This window comes from Xenopus tropicalis, chromosome 8, assembly GCF_000004195.4.
Source record: "Xenopus tropicalis strain Nigerian chromosome 8, UCB_Xtro_10.0, whole genome shotgun sequence".
NCBI classification, from domain to species: Eukaryota; Metazoa; Chordata; class Amphibia; order Anura; family Pipidae; genus Xenopus; species Xenopus tropicalis.
This window is the reverse complement of record NC_030684.2, coordinates 4,906,663-4,929,937: the sequence shown is the minus strand read 5'-3', so window position 1 is coordinate 4,929,937 and position 23,275 is coordinate 4,906,663. Positions and strand designations below refer to the sequence as shown.

The 23,275-nt window shown below is 49.6% G+C and overlaps 1 protein-coding gene across 1 annotated transcript; it reads right to left on the bottom strand.

Moving 5' to 3' along the window:
* Positions 1–1,977: 1,977 nt before the first annotated feature.
* LOC105945137 lies at positions 1,978–10,707 on the bottom strand. Its single transcript, XM_004917533.4, has 2 exons — positions 10,474–10,707; positions 1,978–3,956 (listed from the first exon to the last, which is right to left on the bottom strand). Exon 2 carries the CDS (start codon positions 3,930–3,932, stop codon positions 2,634–2,636), a length of 1,299 nt encoding a protein of 432 aa, XP_004917590.2. The 5' UTR covers positions 3,933–3,956; positions 10,474–10,707; the 3' UTR covers positions 1,978–2,633.
* Between the last annotated feature and the right edge of the window lie 12,568 nt (positions 10,708–23,275).

The window sequence follows — 23,275 nt, the reverse complement described above, 5'->3', positions numbered from 1 at the left end:
TAGGATCATCAGGTAACTGGGCACTCGCCCCGCCCACAGGAACGCAAGGGGTGGCACCCAGTAGGGCACAGCTCGAGTTCTATATAACCTCCCGCAAGTATGGGCCGGACCAAAAACATGTATAATAAAAGTCCTTTAGGAATTAAACATGAAACCCAAATCCTTTTTTAATTAAATCATCCACAGCTGTTATAAATGCCTTTTAAAATATCATCTGTCAATCAAATATTGCCACAGGCATAGAGGCGGGGCAGGTAATATAAGATAAACAGATCGGGTTTTTAATTATGTTTAATTTCACCGCGCATTTAGAACTTTCTACGTGTCACCTAGGTGGCACATACACAAGATTTTGGGGTGGTACAAAGCTTTCCACTGGGGCAGGGACTGATGGGAATGGGATAGGGACCTTAGATTGTAAGCTCACTGGGGCAGGGGCTGATGGGAATGGGATAGGGACCTTAGATTGTAAGCTCACTGGGGCAGGGACTGATGGGAATGTGATAGGGACCTTAGATTGTAAGCTCACTGGGGCAGGGGCTGATGGGATTGTGATAGGGACCTTAGATTGTAAGCTCACTGGGGCAGGGGCTCATGGGAATGGGATAGGGACCTTAGATTGTAAGCTCACTGGGGCAGGGACTGATGGGAATGGGATAGGGACCTTAGATTGTAAGCTCACTGGGGCAGGGACTGATGGGAATGGGATAGGGACCTTAGATTGTAAGCTCACTGGGGCAGGGACTGATGGGAATGGGATAGGGACCTTAGATTGTAAGCTCACTGGGGCAGGGACTAATGGGAATGGGATAGGGACCTTAGATTGTAAGCTCACTGGGGCAGGGACTGATGGGAATGGGATAGGGACCTTAGATTGTAAGCTCACTGGGCAGGGACTGATGGGAATGGGATAGGGACCTTGGATTGTAAGCTCACTGGGGCAGGGACTGATGCGAATGGGATAGGGACCTTGGATTGTAAGCTCACTGGGGCAGGGGCTGATGGGAATGGGATAGGGACCTTAGATTGTAAGCTCACTGGGGCAGGGACTGATGGGAATGTGATAGGGACCTTAGATTGTAAGCTCACTGGGGCAGGGACTGATGGGAATGGGATAGGGACATTAGATTGTAAGCTCACTGGGGCAGGGACTGATGGGAATGTGATAGGGACCTTAGATTGTAAACTCACTGGGGCAGGGGCTGATGGGAATGTGATAGGGACATTAGATTGTAAGCTCACTGGGGCAGGGGCTGATGGGAATGTGATAGGGACATTAGATTGTAAGCTCACTAGCAAGGGGCTGATGGGAATGGGATAGGGACCTTAGATTGTAAGCTCACTGGGGCAGGGGCTGATGGGAATGTGATAGGGACCTTAGACTGTAAGCTCACTTGGGGCAGGGACTGATGGGAATGGGATAGGGACCTTAGATTGTAAACTCACTGGGGCAGGGACTGATGGGAATGGGATAGGGACCTTAGATTGTAAGCTCACTGGGGCAGGGGCTGATGGGAATGGGATAGGGACCTTAGATTGTAAGCTCACTGGGGCAGGGGCTGATGGGAATGGGATAGGGACCTTAGATTGTAAGCTCACTGGGGCAGGGGCTGATGGGAATGGGATAGGGACCTTAGACTGTAAGCTCACTGGGGCAGGGACTGATGGGAATGGGATAGGGACCTTAGATTGTAAGCTCACTGGGGCAGGGACTGATGGGAATGGGATAGGGACCTTAGATTGTAAGCTCACTGGGGCATTGACTGATGGGAATGGGATAGGGGCCTTAGATTGTAAGCTCACAGTTGCTGAGAGAATTCAAGGCAGAAATACTGTGTCAGGACAAGAACAGAAATATACAAATGGGGCAATTATACTGTAATGTTACCTTCCTGCACTTTTTGAGGGCAACAAATTACAAACACTATACATATATTTTGAAGAAAATCTAAGTAACGTTCCTCGGACCCATCTTCTAGTAACAATTTTATTAGCAGTTCAGTCGGCTGAAAAAGGAACCCGACTTTCCTTTTCCCGGGAAATGTATTTTCAGCCAGCCGTAGTCAGTTGGCTAAAATGACCAGCCGGTGGCGATGTCGTCTCAAATTCATTATAACGGCAGATGAATGTGTGAAGTTTTTGAGCATTTCTCTGCCTGAAGCAGTTGCTGAGAACAGAACAGAGCAACCATAAAATGCGAGCATGAAATGCGATGGGTCACTGGTGAACTACAATAGTCATAGGATGCAAGCTGCAAGGAAGAACCCCACGTGAATTCCTTAAGGGTTAAAGTACATGGTACTATTCCGAGTGCTTTGCAACTTGGTGGACGGCAATCAGTCCCTCCCTTCCATTCGTTTGAATGGGAATCGCCCAAAAGCCCCTGGTGCCCTTTCGCCACAGGTCGGGTCACTGTCAGTTCATAGCCAGGACTCTTTTGAGCGTTAAGTCGCCTGCCCAACATGCTGCAAAATGCCAGGGCAACCAAATTGCCCCACGTACAATTGCCTTAAAAACAGAGCACACAGTTAGGCATACTAGGCAAGTGCGAAACGCGTTGTTAATTCTTTTATCATCAACCTCATAAGCAGGCACAGTTCATACTCTCCTTCATTAAATAACATACATGTTTATTATCCAATCAGTTTAAACTTCAGCAACGCCTGGTTAACGTTCCTAATTAAGGAAACGTTATACCTCCATATAGTTCTATCTTTAATTAAAGACGCCCTAGGTAAATTGTGCTGCAGGGGGTCTCTACAGTGATAAACCAGGGCGGTGTGTAGAGGGACATACATAGATCTTTTGTACTGTTTCAGGGTAGAGTGAACAGACGTTTGGATCACTGCCCTCGGATCCAATATCATTTTCCGGGCATTGTAGTACGAAAGTCTGTCTGGTTCCCGGTGTATATATTGCAGTAGGTTGGACCCCGGGACCCTGTTCCATGAAGATGTGTTGGTAAAATTTCCATTGGAAACCACAGTTTGGGGGAAAATATGGTTTTCAAATTGAAAGATTCCCACTTTGGGGTTTTTTCGTTGAAGACTTTCCATCATGGTGTCCCAAGTCCGGTGCTTGAAAGGCAGAATTATTTCATCCTGGTCGTTGAGTACAACAAACTTGCTAGAGTACATGTTTCTGTAAATACAGTCATTTAGTGCCGATATCTGCCCGTAATAACCAATTTCCGTGCCATCGTTGGGATATTGCCAGTTATCAGAGACCTTCAGATATCGCTGAATGTGCCAGGGGATCACCTCCACCGTCCCTTCCTCGGTGTAGTACTGAAGGACCTTCTCCATTTTTCGGCTGCAGTTGTTTAGGTAGACCATGACATTTTGGGCGCCCAGTATCTTATACATTTCAATGGTCTGGATGAACTGCAGGACGTTGTTGTAATTCCCAAACATGGCGGAGAAACAGACGGTGAAGTTGGCTGTTGGTCTGCCTGGGTTTCTGTTAAGAATTTTGAAGGTGGTAAGACTGTCGTGTGGTTCGTATGGAGACCAGTGAACTGAGACGTGTGTCGGCGTGCAGCTTGGTGGTTCTGAACAGATGATATCGGCTAAACCATAGGGGAAGTCAAACCGGTCCGAGTGGATATTTATGACTGCTTTGACTGTGTACAGAACAGTGTCGGATGTACAACAGAAGTAGCAGTAAAGTTCTTCCACCTCTTGATGGTGGACAATCCCCAAGATCCGTATGATGTCCTTCTCTCGGTTGTCATAGTATGGGGCGATGACATAGGCTTTGGTGCCCTTCAGTGGTGTGATTGTGTCTTGAGGCAACTTGACGCTGCAAGACTCGATGTTTCTCCAGGCAACTCCCAAATGAAACTTCTTTGACCAATAAAAGTTGAAGGACAGAAGAAGGCATGTTATGCCGACGGTACACCAACAGAAGAAATGTCTCCTTACATAGAACATGGCATATCAGTCCTTACTGGGTATCTGCAAACAGAGAAGAATCACAATGAGATTTGGTAGAGAATTCACCACGGGTGGAACCTATAAATAAGAAAGTTCTTACTGGACACATCTCTATGGCAATACCATTTGCGGCATGAAATTAATTAATTTTTAGCTCACTTGAAATGCAACCATTCGCAGCCTGAATTTTTTAATTAGCTCACTTGAAATGCAGTCAGACTTGTAAGCACAATGAGATATGCCTGGGCACCACCCGTAGCATCATGATCACAATGGGTCATCTAATTGCCCTGTGTTGGTTGTATCTGGTTGGGCCTTACAAACCTGGCCTCACCACACTGTACATAGGGGTTATAGTTATAGATGCAACAAATCCATTATTTTTGGGTTCTGACGAACTGCGAACCCTTCGTGAAATAGGCTACAGAAGGGTTCAATAGAAGCGAGCTTAACATTTTTTTTTTTACTTCCGTCTTCATGTAACCAAAAGTCATGTGATTTTAGGGATTCAGATTGGGTTCAGTCAGACACTTGGACACTAGGTCGAACCTTCGCCAAATACCGAACCGAATCCTGGATTCGGTGAATCCCTAGTTATATTTTTTTAGGTTTATGGACTGATAGTTGTGACCTCCTACATTTCCGCGAAGGGGAACCAATGGCTCATGTTGGGTAACCTAGCACATAGCTACCAGTGACCTTTAAAATCCATACATCCATAACTTAAGGTGGCCATACACAGACTGATTCTAGCTGCTGATATAAAGGTCCCCATACACCGGCCGATTGTAGCTGCCAATATCGGTCCCTTGAACCGTTTCGGCAGCTTATTGGCCCCTGTAGGGGCAGGAACCAGGGTCATGCCCAACCAATATCTGGCCTGAAATTGGGCAGATATCAATCAGGCAGGTTAAAGGATTTAGTAGGATCGGGGACCGCATCGGCTCGTTGAAGCGGTCCCCAAACCGACTGCCCCATTGGCACCGTTATAATTCGATCATTTGGCCCCAAACGAATTTGCCTACATTTTCCCGATATCACCCAACCCGTAGGTGGGCGATATCGGGAGCAGATCAGTTCGCTTGGCGACCTCGTCAAGCGAGCGAATCTTCACGTGTATGGGGACCTTTGGTCTGAAAGATTCTGCAGCTTATCGGCCCATGTATGGGCACAAACGATGGCCCAGCTATTCTTTTGTCGCCCGCGGCTATTCTTTTGTCTCGTGGCTATTCTTTTGTCGTGCGCGGCTATTCTTTTGTCTCGTGGCTATTCTTTTGTCGCGTAGCTATTCTTTTGTCTCGTGGCTATTCTTTTGTCGTGCGCGGCTATTCTTTTGTCTCGTGGCTATTCTTTTGTCGCGTAGCTATTCTTTTGCCTCGTGGCTATTCTTTTGCCTCATGGCTATTCTTTTGTCTCATGGCTATTCTTTTGTCGCCCGCGGCTATTCTTTTGTTTTGTGGCTATTCTTTTGTCGCGTAGCTATTCTTTTGTCTCGTGGCTATTCTTTTGTCGCGTAGCTATTCTTTTGTCACGCAACAATATTTGGACGCGCAACGAATTTTTCTGCAGCAAATGTTTACATCCGTTTCGCAAAACAATCCGCCAATGGTGAAATGCGGAAATTCGGCCGGGAAGCCATGCCTGCCGAAACATTTCGCCCATCACTTCTGCTGAACAAAAAGCTAAATAACTAAAAAACCATAAAAAATATGAAGACCAGATGCTAATTGTCTCAGAATATCACTGTCTACAAGGTGAAAGTATATGTACAGCTGGTTTAATGGTAATGCCTACTGTTATATAACTTTATTGGGCCACTCCTGGGCTAGGAAGGTCTAAACAATCATCCATGGAACTGGCCACATTCAGGCAAAATTCCCCAAATGTTGGACCATTCGGCAGCCCTTTCCAGCCAGAGAGTGGATCAGCTTTGAGACAATATTGACTCACTCAAAAGCAAACATTTGTACGAAAGCGGAAGCTACTGCTTTAGACAAAATAGCTTGGGCGTCCTCAGGAGTCATTTTAGTTATTTAAAGGGGAACTCCACCCACAAACTGTTCTGTTGCCTAATCATTTCTAAATTAAAATGCCAAGCAATTGTCATCTCATTCTCACTGGGTGTCATTGTTACAAGAAGGCCTAATGATATTTGATTTCTTGCAAAACCTAAGACTATAAACACACACAATGTTAGTCATGGTAGAAAGTGCCAGATATGGGTGACAAATATTTGCCTAGGTTGTGGAGCGCCGGGGAAACAAACCACTTCACCGTTACTTTGGTTTCTTCCTTTTTGACTATGTTACTATGTTCTAGTTCTACGTTTAATTACAAGCGTGCTGTATTTTGGGTAATACCCAGGCTTTGTGTGCAGAAGCAAGGGGTTGCACCGAGTTAAGGTGGCCATACTGCAGATGGAGCATGTCAGCAGCTTATTGGCCCATATGTTGGCTCTCTGGCAGGCATACCTGACAGATATCTGGAGGATGGTTAAAAATCCCGTTGGTCAAGGAGCACATCAGTTGGTCGATTTGGTCTTTGCCCCACCAGCCTGCATCCCATCAATGTGATCCAATCATTTGACCCGAGGGCCAAACAAGCGGATGAATCTCATATCGCCCACCTCAAGGTGGACAAACGAGCAGGTCTTCCAGTGTATTGCCAAGATTACCCACTGAGATGTTTCCCATTTCCGTCAATAAAGGGCATAATAGATGAAGACAGGACCTCACACTGACTCCACCAGTTGTGCTATATGGGTAAATCTGGGCACTACCAAGACTGTTGGATCAGCATAATGTCATTAAGGAGGCTCTTAGTAGGGTCACTAGGGCCCAAACAACATCAGAAAAATCAACCCACTGAGATGTTTCCCATTTCCATCAATAAAGGGCATAACAGATGAAGATAGGACCTCACACTGACTCCACTAGTTGTACCATATGGGTTTCTCTGCAGCCATATAGTAGGCATCTAAGGTAGCTTCTTATCAGCCATGCAGCTTGTGGATTTTTTTTGTGTCTGGTTTCAAAGTGGTGGGATGGTGACCCAACCTCTTGGGGCCACAATCCAACCTCTTTGGGACCTGCATATTGACTTGCAGCCCGAACAACATCAGAAAAATCAACCCACTGAAATGTTTCCCATTTCCATCAATAAAGGGCATAACAGATGAAGACAGGACCTCACACTGACTCCACTAGTTGTGCCATATGGGTGCCATATGCAGGTCCCAGACTACCCAGACTGTTGGATCAGCATAATGTCATAAAGTTGACAGGAGACTCTTAGTAAGGTCACTACAGTACCCCTTTTAAACCAGACACGCAATAAATTCCTTCCACGATTGGTGAATGAGCTAAATAGCAGTTCATATACTGTAGGTTTGGGTGGGTTTCTCTGCAGCCATATAGTAGGCATCTAAGGTAGCTTCTTATCAGCCATGCAGCTTGTGGATTTTCTTTGTGTCTGGTTTCAAAGTGGTTGGATGTTGACCCAACCTCTTTGGGACCACAACCCAACCTCTTTAGGACCTGCATATTGACATGCAGCCCGAACAACATCAGAAAAATCAACCCACTGAGATGTTTCCCATTTCCATCAATAAAGGGCATAATAGACGAAGATAGGACCTCACGCTGACTCCACCAGTTGTGCCATATGGGTAAATCTGGGCACTACCCTGACTGTTGGATCAACATAATGTCATAAAGTTGACAGGAGACTCTTAGTAGGGTCACTACAGTACCCCTTTTAAACCAGACACACAATAAATTCCTTCCATGATTGGCGAATGAGCTAAATATCAGTTCATATAGGTTTTCTTTGCAGCCATATAGTAGGCATCTAAGGTAGCTTCTTATCAGCCATGCAGCTTGTGGATTTTATTTGTGTCTGGTTTCAAAGTGGTGGGATGGTGACCCAACCTCTTTGGGACCACGACCCAACCTCTTTGGGACCTGCATATTGATCTGAAGCCCGAACAACATCAGAGGAATCAGCCCTAAAGGGCAGGTTTGATTGTTCTTGAGCAGTGAGTGATTTGGTTACAATAACTGTCTGAACATGTTCTTCATGTCAAAGCCATGACTTTGTAACCAAAACACTAGCAGAGTATTAGGGTTGTTAGTTCCACAATGTGAGATAGATAACACTGGAATACTTATGCGCCACTCGTCATGTATAACAACCTGGAACTGTCCTGCATGAAGAATATGGCCTGGGATAAACAGCGACCAATGGAACTAAAGGGGTATAAATAACTCTCATCAAGGTGTTTCCAAAACGTTGAACCTGGCCCCTCTAGAAGGGTTCAGAGCAATGGAAGGGAGAGGGTCATGACTGAAGGCCAATTGGGGTGAACTGTTTTATTCTTGGAACTATAGTGTCTGTTCAGTCCACATTATCATTATAATGAACATAAGCAAGCCAAATGGTTGCCCACAACCCCAAAAAAGCCTCTGACCTAGATCATGCAGAAGAAATCTGCTGCCACTGTCTTGAGTATTCAACTGAAGAATATTCCCAACCTTTTTCCAACCTAACAAGGGTACGGAACATACACATAACCCTATGTCAATAATCATTTCTTGTTGGCCCAGCTTGAAGGCCGCTTTGGGTGAGATTTGGAGATGATGGCGCCTAGATTCCCCTATAAAACCAAGACAGAGATTGAACTTTTTGTTGTCCTTGATATTCCTGGAATTGTAGCTGAATGACTTGTTTTTAGAAGTTTGTAACTTTATTCAAGACGTAAAGTCTTGAGTCCAAATACCACTTGGTTGGCTTGGAGAGAAGCACCTTATGGTAGCTACGGGTGAAGGTTCCTAGAGTTTAGGGCAGACAGCTGTCTCCGGCAAGGGATTTATGGTGGCCACGTGCCTGTAATACACTGTACAGTGGTATCTGCTCCATTCTTCCTCTCAGTGTAATCCCTGCGCTACTAAATGGACTTCTCCCTCCCACATCCTCATTAGTGGCCATTAGCCGGAGATGTTTCTAGCCTATAATGAACGCTCAGGTTTACCTGAGGTCACAGTATTGGAGAGTCCAAGAATAATATATTACTGTAATGTTGATCCTTCTTAATCCACTATTTACTAAATCTGCTTTCTCTCTTTCTTACGTGTTTACCCTGAATGATGTCGGATTAGTGACGGTGGAGTCATTAGACCTGCTGGTTCCAACAAAAGGGAGAGGCCACTACTAGATATGAATATAAACAATAGATGAACCTGTAATATTAGAGGTGCTGAGCCTTCGTTAGCCATAGGGCAACATCAGTCACATTAGCCCACCCTTAAACTGCCACCCTGGGCCCCTTGGAGATAGTGGTGGTGGCATCTAAAAGGAGGTATCCCCAGCAACACCCCTTAGGGGGGTGATTATATTAGCAGTTTTAAAGACCTTTACATTAACTCTTAGTATGCTATAGAATGTCCTATTCCTAGCAACTTTGCAATTGGTCTTCATTATTTACTTTTTTCTAGTTTAAGTATTATTTGCCTTCTTCTTCTGCTTCTTTCCAGCTTTCAAATGGGGGTCACTGACCCCGGCAGCCAAAACCTATTGCTCTGTGATCTTATGTCTCTTATTACTTTTTATTCCTTATCTTTCTGTACGGTCCCTCTCCTATTCATATTCCCGTCTCTTATTCAAACCACTCCCTGGTTGCTAAGGTAGACAAGACCCTAGCAACCAGATAGCTGCTGAAATTCCAAACTGGAGAGCTGCTAAACAAAAAGCTAAATAACTGAAAGACCACCAAAAATAATAAATGATATGATTTACATCATATTAAATGCTAATTTAAAGGTGAACTACCCCTTTAACGGGCACAGATCCTATCTGATCCCATTGGAAGCAGCCAGGGTCGGACTGGAAGGGGCAGGACCCACAGGGGCCCCTGCCACCCGCCCGACGTCCTCCCCCTTACAACGCATCAGGGAAAGGAACACTGGTGGCCGGGGGATCGTTGACACGGATTGGGTCTGGGCCAACGGGGCCCACTGGGTTTTTCTCCGGTGCCTTGGTGGCCCAGTCCGACCCTGGAAGCAGCTGATATATTTCCAAACAGAAAGCAACAAACCTTTCAGCTGTCAGTTCCCCCCCCTCACTGCCTGGGAATGATGTGACTGCCGCCTTACTATTTTAAGTACAAATAGAAAACCTCATGAGCATTTCCTGCTGGTTTAAAATAAACGGAACTTGTTCGGTAGGTATTAACCCATACAGTGGTGGGTCGAAGGGTCTCGGGGCCCAGGGGATAATGAAGCCAAATATACAACTGTGTTACCCCCCATTACACACCTCTGTGGCCCCCCCTGTAGACTCAAATGGACCTGAAAACAGAATTTACATTGAAAAGTTTTTTGCATTTAGGGATTTCTAACCTTTGGGTCGGGGGCACAGAGGTTAGATTTGAAACTCAGGGAACCCCATAGAGTGACCCCAATAGTGACCGAGCCCAGGAGCATGAAGCTATGCTGGGGGGCAGATTTTGGCTCCCCTGAGAATAAGGGTAGAAGCGGCTTACCTGCAGGCTGGCACTCGGGAATGATCTCCTCATTGGGCAGAGGCGGAATACAGAGCCCAATACAAGGAAGTGAGAAACTGGCAGCCGGAGCTTCTCATTAGAGGCTTTGATCATAACGATTTGACATTAATCAGCTATACCCCTCCCATGTACAAAACACTGCTCCCCTAGCGACTCATTCTCCCATGGATCTATTGCCCCGGTGCCTCCCTACTCTCATCTCCAGCCTCGCAGTGCAGAGAGGGGGGCAGTCCTTACAGGCTGGGCAGTGCAAACACTTGGCTTTATTTGCTGGGAGGGATAATGTGCTCAGAGGCTCCTCTATTCGCCTAAATATAAATCTCCGTCTCCTGAAATCACTGGTGCAATACAAAAACAAGAATGCATTAGAATCTCAGCCATAAAGCAGGGCAGGACTGCTGCTTACAATGGGGGGATCAGATAGGATCTGTGCCACTGTGACAGAATGCTCTGTTATACAGATAGCTAGAATCTCAGCCATAAAGCAGGGCAGGACTGCTGCTTACAATGGGGGGGGATCAGATAGGATCTGTGCCACTGTGACAGAATGCTCTGTTATACAGATAGCTAGAATCTCAGCCATAAAGCAGGGCAGGACTGCTGCTTACAATGGGGGGGATCAGATAGGATCTGTGCCACTGTGACAGAATGCTCTGTTATACAGATAGCTAGAATCTCAGCCATAAAGCAGGGCAGGACTGCTGCTTACAATGGGGGGATCAGATAGGATCTGTGCCACTGTGACAGAATGCTCTGTTATACAGATAGCTAGAATCTCAGCCATAAAGCAGGGCAGGACTGCTGCTTACAATGGGGGGGATCAGATAGGATCTGTGCCACTGTGACAGAATGCTCTGTTATACAGATAGCTAGAATCTCAGCCATAAAGCAGGGCAGGACTGCTGCTTACAATGGGGGGGGATCAGATAGGATCTGTGCCACTGTGACAGAATGCTCTGTTATACAGATAGCTAGAATCTCAGCCATAAAGCAGGGCAGGACTGCTGCTTACAATGGGGGGGGATCAGATAGGATCTGTGCCACTGTGACAGAATGCTCTGTTATACAGATAGCTAGAATCTCAGCCATAAAGCAGGGCAGGACTGCTGCTTACAATGGGGGGGATCAGATAGGATCTGTGCCACTGTGACAGAAAGTTTATTAGAGAAGTGTGAAAGTGCCCAACCTGACTAATGCTCTTGTGGCTGAATGGGAGCAACTCCCAGCAACACTGTTCCACCATCTAGTGGGAACCTTCCCTGACTGAGCCCTGAGCCCAACCCAACTGCCCCCCTGTGGGATGGAACCCCGACTGTGAGCCTGATCCGCAACATCACTGCCCAACCTGACTAATGCTCTTGTGGCTGAATGGGAGCAACTCCCAGCAACACTGTTCCACCATCTAGTGGGAACCTTCCCTGACTGAGCCCTGAGCCCAACCCAACTGCCCCCCTGTGGGATGGAACCCCGACTGTGAGCCTGATCCCCAACATCACTGCCCAACCTGACTAATGCTCTTGTGGCTGAATGGGAGCAACTCCCAGCAACACTGTTCCACCATCTAGTGGGAACCTTCCCTGACTGAGCCCTGAGCCCAACCCAACTGACCCCTGTGGGATGGAACCCCGACTGTGAGCCTGATCCCCAACATCACTGCCCAACCTGACTAATGCTCTTGTGGCTGAATGGGAGCAACTCCCAGCAACACGATTCCACCATCTAGTTGGAACCTTCCTAGAAGAGCAGGGGCAGTTATAGCAGCAAGTAAGGGGCAACTTTATATTAATCCTTTTGGTTGAAGAATGAGATGTTGGGCAGGCAGGGGTTCCCATACTTGGGCAATATAGTATGAATAGCACCCTTACCCAAGAACTTACCCTTTTTACATCCCTGTAAAATGTTGCTACAGACTTATTTACATGGCAACAGAAAGGGTTTAATCTTTTTTACAATTATCAGCCCCCCTCCTTGTCTGGGAGACATCTGTATTCTCCTTGATTTAGATGTTTATCTAGAGATAACTCGCACAGGGAAATAAATAGCACAGGTGATGATGCCCTAATATACACAATTAGCAATTCCCCAGGGCAATTATCATTAATTATATGCTCCACGGAAGGAGCACAAAGCCATTTATCCTGTTATGATAATGAGACAATTAACATGGTTACACTCTTACTTACAAGCTTACTGGGGTTTATGGTATCTATTTATTGCCAGTCCCAGATTCCATCTGGCGCAGAAAGGGCTGGTCCTCCTGGTTCTAATCTGTTTATTAGTTTCCAATTTGATTTAGAGGGGTGTGGCATATTCTTTATAATGAAGTTTTCCTTATTGCTTCATTGGACATTTTGTAATGAACTAACGACTAGGGTTATCTCCTTCGACTTTGGCAAAGACCGGAAAAGGAGGCAGGTCAATAAGATTGGGGGCTGAGCAGTGACATATAGGGGCAGGGTCATGATGTGGAGGTGTGTTGGGGACAGTGTTGCTGGGAGTTGCTCCCATTCAGCCACAAGAGCATTAGTGAGGTTGGGCATTGATGTTGGGGATCAGGCTCACAGTCGGGGTTCCATCCCACAAGGGGCCAGTTGGGTTGGGCTCAGGGCTCAGTCAGGGAAGGTTCCCACTAGATGGTGGAACAGTGTTGCTGGGAGTTGCTCCCATTCAGCCACAAGAGCATTAGTCAGGTTGGGCAGTGATGTTGGGGATCAGGCTCACAGTCGGGGTTCCATCCCACAAGGGGCCAGTTGGGTTGGGCTCAGGGCTCAGTCAGGGAAGGTTCCCACTAGATGGTGGAACAGTGTTGCTGGGAGTTGCTCCCATTCAGCCACAAGAGCATTAGTCAGGTTGGGCAGTGATGTTGGGGATCAGGCTCACAGTCGGGGTTCCATCCCACAGGGGTCAGTTGGGTTGGGCTCAGGGATCAGTCAGGGAAGGTTCCCACTAGATGGTGGAACAGTGTTGCTGGGAGTTGCTCCCATTCAGCCACAAGAGCATTAGTGAGGTTGGGCAGTGATGTTGGGGATCAGGCTCACAGTCGGGGTTCCATCCCACAGGGGCCAGTTGGGGTGGGGTCAGGGCTCAGTCAGGGAAGGTTCCCACTAGATGGTGGAACAGTGTTGCTGGGAGTTGCTCCCATTCAGCCACAAGAGCATTAGTGAGGTTGGGCAGTGATGTTGGGGATCAGGCTCACAGTCGGGGTTCCATCCCCCAGGGGTCAGTTGGGTTGGGCTCAGGGCTCAGAGGAGGAAGGTTCCCACTAGATGGTGGAACAGTGTTGCTGGGAGTTGCTCCCATTCAGCCACAAGAGCATTAGTCAGGTTGGGCAGTGATGTTGGGGATCAAGCTCACAGTCGGGGGTTCCATTCCACAGGGGTCAGTTGGGTTGGGCTCAGGGCTCAGTCAGGGAAGGTTCCCACTAGATGGTGGAACAGTGTTGCTGGGAGTTGCTCCCATTCAGCCACAAGAGCATTAGTCAGGTTGGGCACTGATGTTGGGGATCAAGCTCACAGTCGGGGTTCCATTCCACAGGGGTCAGTTGGGTTGGGCTCAGGGCTCAGTCAGGGAAGGTTCCCACTAGATGGTGGAACAGTGTTGCTGGGAGTTGCTCCCATTCAGCCACAAGAGCATTAGTCAGGTTGGGCAGTGATGTTGGGGATCAAGCTCACAGTCGGGGTTCCATTCCACAGGGGTCAGTTGGGTTGGGCTCAGGGCTCAGTCAGGGAAGGTTCCCACTAGATGGTGGAACAGTGTTGCTGGGAGTTGCTCCCATTCAGCCACAAGAGCATTAGTGAGGTTGGGCAGTGATGTTGGGGATCAGGCTCACAGTCGGGGTTCCATCCCACAGGGGGTCAGTTGGGTTGGGCTCAGGGCTCAGAGGAGGAAGGTTCCCACTAGATGGTGGAACAGTGTTGCTGGGAGTTGCTCCCATTCAGCCACAAGAGCATTAGTCAGGTTGGGCAGTGATGTTGGGGATCAAGCTCACAGTCGGGGTTCCATTCCACAGGGGTCAGTTGGGTTGGGCTCAGGGCTCAGTCAGGGAAGGTTCCCACTAGATGGTGGAACAGTGTTGCTGGGAGTTGCTCCCATTCAGCCACAAGAGCATTAGTCAGGTTGGGCACTGATGTTGGGGATCAGGCTCACAGTCGGGGTTCCATCCCACAGGGGGCAGTTGGGTTGGGCTCAGGGCTCAGTCAGGGAAGGTTCCCACTAGATGGTGGAACAGTGTTGCTGGGAGTTGCTCCCATTCAGCCACAAGAGCATTAGTCAGGTTGGGCAGTGATGTTGGGGATCAGGCTCACAGTCGGGGTTCCATCCCACAGGGGTCAGTTGGGTTGGGCTCAAGGGCTCAGTCAGGGAAGGTTCCCACTAGATGTTGGAACAGTGTTGCTGGGAGTTGCTCCCATTCAGCCACAAGAGCATTAGTCAGGTTGGGCAGTGATGTTGGGGATCAGGCTCACAGTCGGGGTTCCATCTGACAGGGGTTCAGTTGGGTTGAGGTCAGGGCTCAGTCAGAGAAGGTTCCCACTAGATGTTGGAACATTGTTGCTGGGAGTTGCTCCCATTCAGCCACAAGAGCATTAGTCAGGTTGGGCACTGATGTTGGGGATCAGGCTCACAGTCGGGGTTCCATCCCACAGGGGTCAGTTGGGTTGGGCTCAGGGCTCAGAGGAGGAAGGTTCCCACTAGATGGTGGAACAGTGTTGCTGGGAGTTGCTCCCATTCAGCCACAAGAGCATTAGTCAGGTTGGGCACTGATGTTGGGGATCAGGCTCACAGTCGGGGTTCCATCCCACAGGGGTCAGTTGGGTTGGGCTCAGGGCTCAGAGAAGGAAGGTTCCCACTAGATGGTGGAACAGTGTTGCTGGGAGTTGCTCCCATTCAGCCACAAGAGCATTAGTCAGGTTGGGCACTGATGTTGGGGATCAAGCTCACAGTCGGGGTTCCATCCCACAGGGGTCAGTTGGGTTGGGCTCAGGGCTCAGTCAGGGAAGGTTCCCACTAGATGGTGGAACAGTGTTGCTGGGAGTTGCTCCCATTCAGCCACAAGAGCATTAGTCAGGTTGGGCAGTGATGTTGGGGATCAGGCTCACAGTCGGGGTTCCATCCCACAGGGGGTCAGTTGGGTTGGGCTCAGGGCTCAGAGGAGGAAGGTTCCCACTAGATGGTGGAACAGTGTTGCTGGGAGTTGCTCCCATTCAGCCACAAGAGCATTAGTCAGGTTGGGCAGTGATGTTGGGGATCAAGCTCACAGTCGGGGTTCCATTCCACAGGGGTCAGTTGGGTTGGGCTCAGGGCTCAGTCAGGGAAGGTTCCCACTAGATGGTGGAACAGTGTTGCTGGGAGTTGCTCCCATTCAGCCACAAGAGCATTAGTCAGGTTGGGCACTGATGTTGGGGATCAGGCTCACAGTCGGGGTTCCATCCCACAGGGGTCAGTTGGGTTGGGCTCAAGGGCTCAGTCAGGGAAGGTTCCCACTAGATGTTGGAACAGTGTTGCTGGGAGTTGCTCCCATTCAGCCACAAGAGCATTAGTCAGGTTGGGCAGTGATGTTGGGGATCAGGCTCACAGTCGGGGTTCCATCTGACAGGGGTTCAGTTGGGTTGAGGTCAGGGCTCAGTCAGAGAAGGCTCCCACTAGATGTTGGAACATTGTTGCTGGGAGTTGCTCCCATTTAGCCACAAGAGCATTAGTCAGGTTGGGCACTGATGTTGGGGATCAGGCTCACAGTCGGGGTTCCATCCCACAGGGGTCAGTTGGGTTGGGCTCAGGGCTCAGAGGAGGAAGGTTCCCACTAGATGGTGGAACAGTGTTGCTGGGAGTTGCTCCCATTCAGCCACAAGAGCATTAGTCAGGTTGGGCACTGATGTTGGGGATCAGGCTCACAGTCGGGGTTCCATCCCACAGGGGGCAGTTGGGTTGGGCTCAGGGCTCAGAGGAGGAAGGTTCCCACTAGATGGTGGAACAGTGTTGCTGGGAGTTGCTCCCATTCAGCCACAAGAGCATTAGTCAGGTTGGGCACTGATGTTGGGGATCAAGCTCACAGTCGGGGTTCCATCCCACAGGGGTCAGTTGGGTTGGGCTCAGGGCTCAGTCAGGGAAGGTTCCCACTAGATGGTGGAACAGTGTTGCTGGGAGTTGCTCCCATTCAGCCACAAGAGCATTAGTCAGGTTGGGCACTGATGTTGGGGATGAGGCTCACAGTCGGGGTTCCATCCCACAGGGGTCAGTTGGGTTGGGCTCAAGGGCTCAGTCAGGGAAGGTTCCCACTAGATGTTGGAACAGTGTTGCTGGGAGTTGCTCCCATTCAGCCACAAGAGCATTAGTCAAGTTGGGCAGTGATGTTGGGGATCAGGCTCACAGTCGGGGTTCCATCTGACAGGGGTTCAGTTGGGTTGAGGTCAGGGCTCAGTCAGAGAAGGTTCCCACTAGATATTGGAACATTGTTGCTGGGAGTTGCTCCCATTTAGCCACAAGAGCATTAGTCAGGTTGGGCACTGATGTTGGGGATCAGGCTCACAGTCGGGGTTCCATCCCACAGGGGTCAGTTGGGTTGAGGTCAGGGCTCAGTCAGAGAAGGTTCCCACTAGATGTTGGAACATTGTTGCTGGGAGTTGCTCCCATTTAGCCACAAGAGCATTAGTCAGGTTGGGCACTGATATTGGGGATCAGGCTCACAGTCGGGGTTCCATCCCACAGGGGTCAGTTGGGTTGGGCTCAGGGCTCAGTCAGGGAAGGTTCCCACTAGATGTTGGAACAGTGTTGCTGGGAGTTGCTCCCATTCAGCCACAAGAGCATGAGTCAGGTTGGGCAGTGATGTTGGGGATCAGGCTCACAGTCGGGGTTCCATCCCACAGGGGTCAGTTGGGTTGGGCTCAGGGCTCAGTCAGGGAAGGTTCCCACTAGATGGTGGAACAGTGTTGCTGGGAGTTGCTCCCATTCAGCCACAAGAGCATTAGTGAGGTTGGGCAGTGATGTTGGGGATCAGGCTCACAGTCGGGGTTCCATCCCACAGGGGGCCAGTTGGGGTGGGGTCAGGGCTCAGTCAGGGAAGGTTCCCACTAGATGGTGGAACAGTGTTGCTGGGAGTTGCTCCCATTCAGCCACAAGAGCATTAGTGAGGTTGGGCAGTGATGTTGGGGATCAGGCTCACAGTCGGGGTTCCATCCCACAGGGGTCAGTTGGGTTGGGCTCAGGGCTCAGAGGAGGAAGGTTCCCACTAGATGGTGGAACAGTGTTGCTGGGAGTTGCTCCCATTCAGCCACAAGAGCATTAGTCAGGTTGGGCAGTGATGTTGGGGATCAAGCTCACAGTCGGGGTTCCATTCCACAGGGGTCAGTTGGGTTGGGCTCAGGGCTCAGTCAGGGAAGGTTCCCACTAGATGGTGGAACAGTGTTGCTGGGAGTTGCTCCCATTCAGCCACAAGAGCATTAGTCAGGTTGGGCAGTGATGTTGGGGATCAGGCTCACAGTCGGGGTTCCATCCCACAGGGGGTCAGTTGGGTTGGGCTCAGGGCTCAGAGGAGGAAGGTTCCCACTAGATGGTGGAACAGTGTTGCTGGGAGTTGCTCCCATTCAGCCACAAGAGCATTAGTCAGGTTGGGCAGTGATGTTGGGGATCAAGCTCACAGTCGGGGTTCCATTCCACAGGGGTCAGTTGGGTTGGGCTCAGGGCTCAGTCAGGGAAGGTTCCCACTAGATGGTGGAACAGTGTTGCTGGGAGTTGCTCCCATTCAGCCACAAGAGCATTAGTCAGGTTGGGCAGTGATGTTGGGGATCAGGCTCACAGTCGGGGTTCCATCCCACAGGGGGTCAGTTGGGTTGGGCTCAGGGCTCAGAGGAGGAAGGTTCCCACTAGATGGTGGAACAGTGTTGCTGGGAGTTGCTCCCATTCAGCCACAAGAGCATTAGTCAGGTTGGGCAGTGATGTTGGGGATCAAGCTCACAGTCGGGGTTCCATTCCACAGGGGTCAGTTGGGTTGGGCTCAGGGCTCAGTCAGGGAAGGTTCCCACTAGATGGTGGAACAGTGTTGCTGGGAGTTGCTCCCATTCAGCCACAAGAGCATTAGTCAGGTTGGGCACTGATGTTGGGGATCAGGCTCACAGTCGGGGTTCCATCCCACAGGGGGCAGTTGGGTTGGGCTCAGGGCTCAGTCAGGGAAGGTTCCCACTAGATGGTGGAACAGTGTTGCTGGGAGTTGCTCCCATTCAGCCACAAGAGCATTAGTCAGGTTGGGCAGTGATGTTGGGGATCAGGCTCACAGTCGGGGTTCCATCCCACAGGGGTCAGTTGGGTTGGGCTCAAGGGCTCAGTCAGGGAAGGTTCCCACTAGATGTTGGAACAGTGTTGCTGGGAGTTGCTCCCATTCAGCCACAAGAGCATTAGTCAGGTTGGGCAGTGATGTTGGGGATCAGGCTCACAGTCGGGGTTCCATCTGACAGGGGTTCAGTTGGGTTGAGGTCAGGGCTCAGTCAGAGAAGGTTCCCACTAGATGTTGGAACATTGTTGCTGGGAGTTGCTCCCATTTAGCCACAAGAGCATTAGTCAGGTTGGGCACTGATGTTGGGGATCAGGCTCACAGTCGGGGTTCCATCCCACAGGGGTCAGTTGGGTTGGGCTCAGGGCTCAGAGGAGGAAGGTTCCCACTAGATGGTGGAACAGTGTTGCTGGGAGTTGCTCCCATTCAGCCACAAGAGCATTAGTCAGGTTGGGCACTGATGTTGGGGATCAAGCTCACAGTCGGGGTTCCATCCCACAGGGGTCAGTTGGGTTGGGCTCAGGGCTCAGTCAGGGAAGGTTCCCACTAGATGGTGGAACAGTGTTGCTGGGAGTTGCTCCCATTCAGCCACAAGAGCATTAGTCAGGTTGGGCACTGATGTTGGGGATCAGGCTCACAGTCGGGGTTCCATCCCACAGGGGTCAGTTGGGTTGGGCTCAAGGGCTCAGTCAGGGAAGGTTCCCACTAGATGTTGGAACAGTGTTGCTGGGAGTTGCTCCCATTCAGCCACAAGAGCATTAGTCAAGTTGGGCAGTCATGTTGGGGATCAGGCTCACAGTCGGGGTTCCATCTGACAGGGGTTCAGTTGGGTTGAGGTCAGGGCTCAGTCAGAGAAGGTTCCCACTAGATGTTGGAACATTGTTGCTGGGAGTTGCTCCCATTCAGCCACAAGAGCATTAGTCAGGTTGGGCACTGATGTTGGGGATCAGGCTCACAGTCGGGGTTCCATCTGACAGGGGTTCAGTTGGGTTGAGGTCAGGGCTCAGTCAGAGAAGGTTCCCACTAGATGTTGGAACAGTGTTGCTGGGAGTTGCTCCCATTCAGCCACAAGAGCATTAGTCAGGTTGGGCAGTGATGTTGGGGATCAGGCTCACAGTCGGGGTTCCATCTGACAGGGGTTCAGTTGGGTTGAGGTCAGGGCTCAGTCAGAGAAGGTTCCCACTAGATGTTGGAACATTGTTGCTGGGAGTTGCTCCCATTTAGCCACAAGAGCATTAGTCAGGTTGGGCACTGATGTTGGGGATCAGGCTCACAGTCGGGGTTCCATCCCACAGGGGTCAGTTGGGTTGGGCTCAGGGCTCAGAGGAGGAAGGTTCCCACTAGATGTTGGAACAGTGTTGCTGGGAGTTGCTCCCATTCAGCCACAAGAGCATTAGTCAGGTTGGGCACTGATATTGGGGATCAGGCTCACAGTCGGGGTTCCATCCCACAGGGGTCAGTTGGGTTGGGCTCAGGGCTCAGTCAGGGAAGGTTCCCACTAGATGTTGGAACAGTGTTGCTGGGAGTTGCTCCCATTCAGCCACAAGAGCATTAGTCAGGTTGGGCAGTGATGTTGGGGATCAGGCTCACAGTCGGGGTTCCATCTGACAGGGGTTCAGTTGGGTTGAGGTCAGGGCTCAGTCAGAGAAGGTTCCCACTAGATGTTGGAACATTGTTGCTGGGAGTTGCTCCCATTTAGCCACAAGAGCATTAGTCAGGTTGGGCACTGATGTTGGGGATCAGGCTCACAGTCGGGGTTCCATCCCACAGGGGTCAGTTGGGTTGGGCTCAGGGCTCAGAGGAGGAAGGTTCCCACTAGATGGTGGAACAGTGTTGCTGGGAGTTGCTCCCATTCAGCCACAAGAGCATTAGTCAGGTTGGGCACTGATGTTGGGGATCAAGCTCACAGTCGGGGTTCCATCCCACAGGGGTCAGTTGGGTTGGGCTCAGGGCTCAGTCAGGGAAGGTTCCCACTAGATGGTGGAACAGTGTTGCTGGGAGTTGCTCCCATTCAGCCACAAGAGCATTAGTCAGGTTGGGCACTGATGTTGGGGATCAGGCTCACAGTCGGGGTTCCATACCACAGGGGTCAGTTGGGTAGGGCTCAAGGGCTCAGTCAGGGAAGGTTCCCACTAGATGTTGGAACAGTGTTGCTGGGAGTTGCTCCCATTCAGCCACAAGAGCATTAGTCAAGTTGGGCAGTGATGTTGGGGATCAGGCTCACAGTCGGGGTTCCATCTGACAGGGGTTCAGTTGGGTTGAGGTCAGGGCTCAGTCAGAGAAGGTTCCCACTAGATGTTGGAACATTGTTGCTGGGAGTTGCTCCCATTTAGCCACAAGAGCATTAGTCAGGTTGGGCACTGATGTTGGGGATCAGGCTCACAGTCGGGGTTCCAGTTCATTCCACGGGGGTTCGGTTAGGTTGAGCTCAGGGCTCAGTCAGGTTCTTCCCATCTCTGCAAACCCATTCTGTAGGACCTGTTACAAAATTAGCCTGGTGCAAAATTAATGATATGCTCATGATGAAGCTTATCTAATGTCCGGAGGTGGATTGTTTCCATCGCTCTTGTTTCATGCCTTATTATCAGGGCATGAAAGAAGATATCTGGGCTCTTAATGTGAGAATAAATTAACAGTAGTACAGCATGTACAATAACAAAGACTGGAAAAGGAGGCAGGCCAATAAGATTGGGGGCGGAGGAGTGACAAATAGGGGCAGGATCATGATGTGGAGGTGTGTTGGGGTTCAGACATCAGAGTAATTGCCAGTGCCAGTTTAGATAAAAAACCATTCCCAAGTTAGAATGTTCCTTGTGACCAGTTAGAGCAGGTTTGCGGTTCCTCGTGTGGGTCAGGTTTAGGGTGGTTTCCTCACAAAGCCTTGAGTCACTGTGGGCAAGTGGCCAGAACATGGACAGGGAAATGCCAAGCTCATTGGAGTTCTGTGCAGAACCTGCCTTGTTTGGTGGGACAAATGGCAATGATTCACTTCTCTACACTTTCTAATTCTATTTGCCACTTCCTCAACTGACAGTTACTACTATCGAGCCCTAAAATATATCTGTTGGGTTCCCTTGATAAACCCCTCCCTGTTCCGCGTCCGACCCTCCTTTCACTTAACCTCTAGTGCCGTGTTTTTCTTTCCTTGTGGCCCCGTCACAAAGGTGTTTGTTTTCAATGGGGCTTGATATTTGTCCACGTTCAGACATGTGTATCGAGAAAAGTATGGGAAAATACAGAGAAAAGCCACTTCTCCTCAATAAAAGCACCAGCAGACCTACATGCCAGGACTGGCTTTACTTTGTACACATCTCCAGGCTAATTTTGTTGTTAAGCTGGACATGTTCCAAACTGGTGAGGTTTTCAATGTGTCCTCATCCTGCATTAGTTACTGATTTCATAACATCACCCAGAGTATAACCGATGTAGTACAATACATATAATAATACATATAATATTGTAAGATATCCCTTGACTCTATAAAGCAGTGGCTTGAAAATTGTTGGGCAGCACTAGCCCAAGAGTAGTGACTCGGGGCCAGTCTGAAGACCAGTGAGATTTGGGGATAAAGTCTCTTTGTTCTTCTATGTCGTTCACCAACCCCTTTGATGTTGCCCCCGGTGACCTTCAAAGTAGGTGCCCATTTCAAATTTGTGGTTTGGAGGCAAGTTTTAGAAGTATAAAACCAAGAAGAGCCTCCTGCAGGCCAGTGGTCCACATGGAGCTACCAAGGAGCCAATCACATGCCTTATTTGGCATCCCCAAAGAACTTTTTGTCCATGCTTGTGGTGGAACATTTGAGTGTGGCTCATGAGTTAAACAGTTTGGGGGTCCCTGTTCTAGATATTTCTTGGAACCCATCATGGTCAGTAAGGGGGTTGGTGACCTAGGTATTGATAAAAGGACTGATACAGAAGAGTTTCCATGTGTCTGTAACCTTGTTATGGGCTAAGGGGGCCCAGCCTGAAGGCCAGTTAGGGGGGGATTTGGGGTGAGTGCTTATTTGTGCCCTGGGTACCCCTGGAACTATAGCGGGGTGATTGTTACCCCAATGTTTCTATATATCTGTAACCTTGTTATCAGCTAAGGGGGCCCAGCCTGAAGGCCAGTTAGGGGGGGATTTGGGGTGAGTGCTTATTTGTGCCCTGGGTACCCCTGGAACTATAGCGGGGTGACTGTTACCCCAATGTTTCTATATATCTGTAACCTTGTTATGGGCTAAGGGGGCCCAGCCTGAAGGCCAGTTAGGGGGGGATTTGGGGTGAGTGCTTATTTGTGCCCTGGGTACCCCTGGAACTATAGCGGGGTGACTGTTACCCCAATGTTTCTATATATCTGTAACCTTGTTATGGGCTAAGGGGGCCCAGCCTGAAGGCCAGTTAGGGGGGGATTTGGGGTGAGTGCTTATTTGTGCCCTGGGTACCCCTGGAACTATAGCGGGGTGACTGTTACCCCAATGTTTCTATATATCTGTAACCTTGTTATGGGCTAAGGGGGCCCAGCCTGAAGGCCAGTTAGGGG

Coding starts and splice junctions, on each gene's coding strand:
- LOC105945137 (XM_004917533.4), bottom strand. CDS start 3,932: ATGTTCTATGTAAGGAGACATTTCTTCTGTTGGTGTACCGTCGGCATA.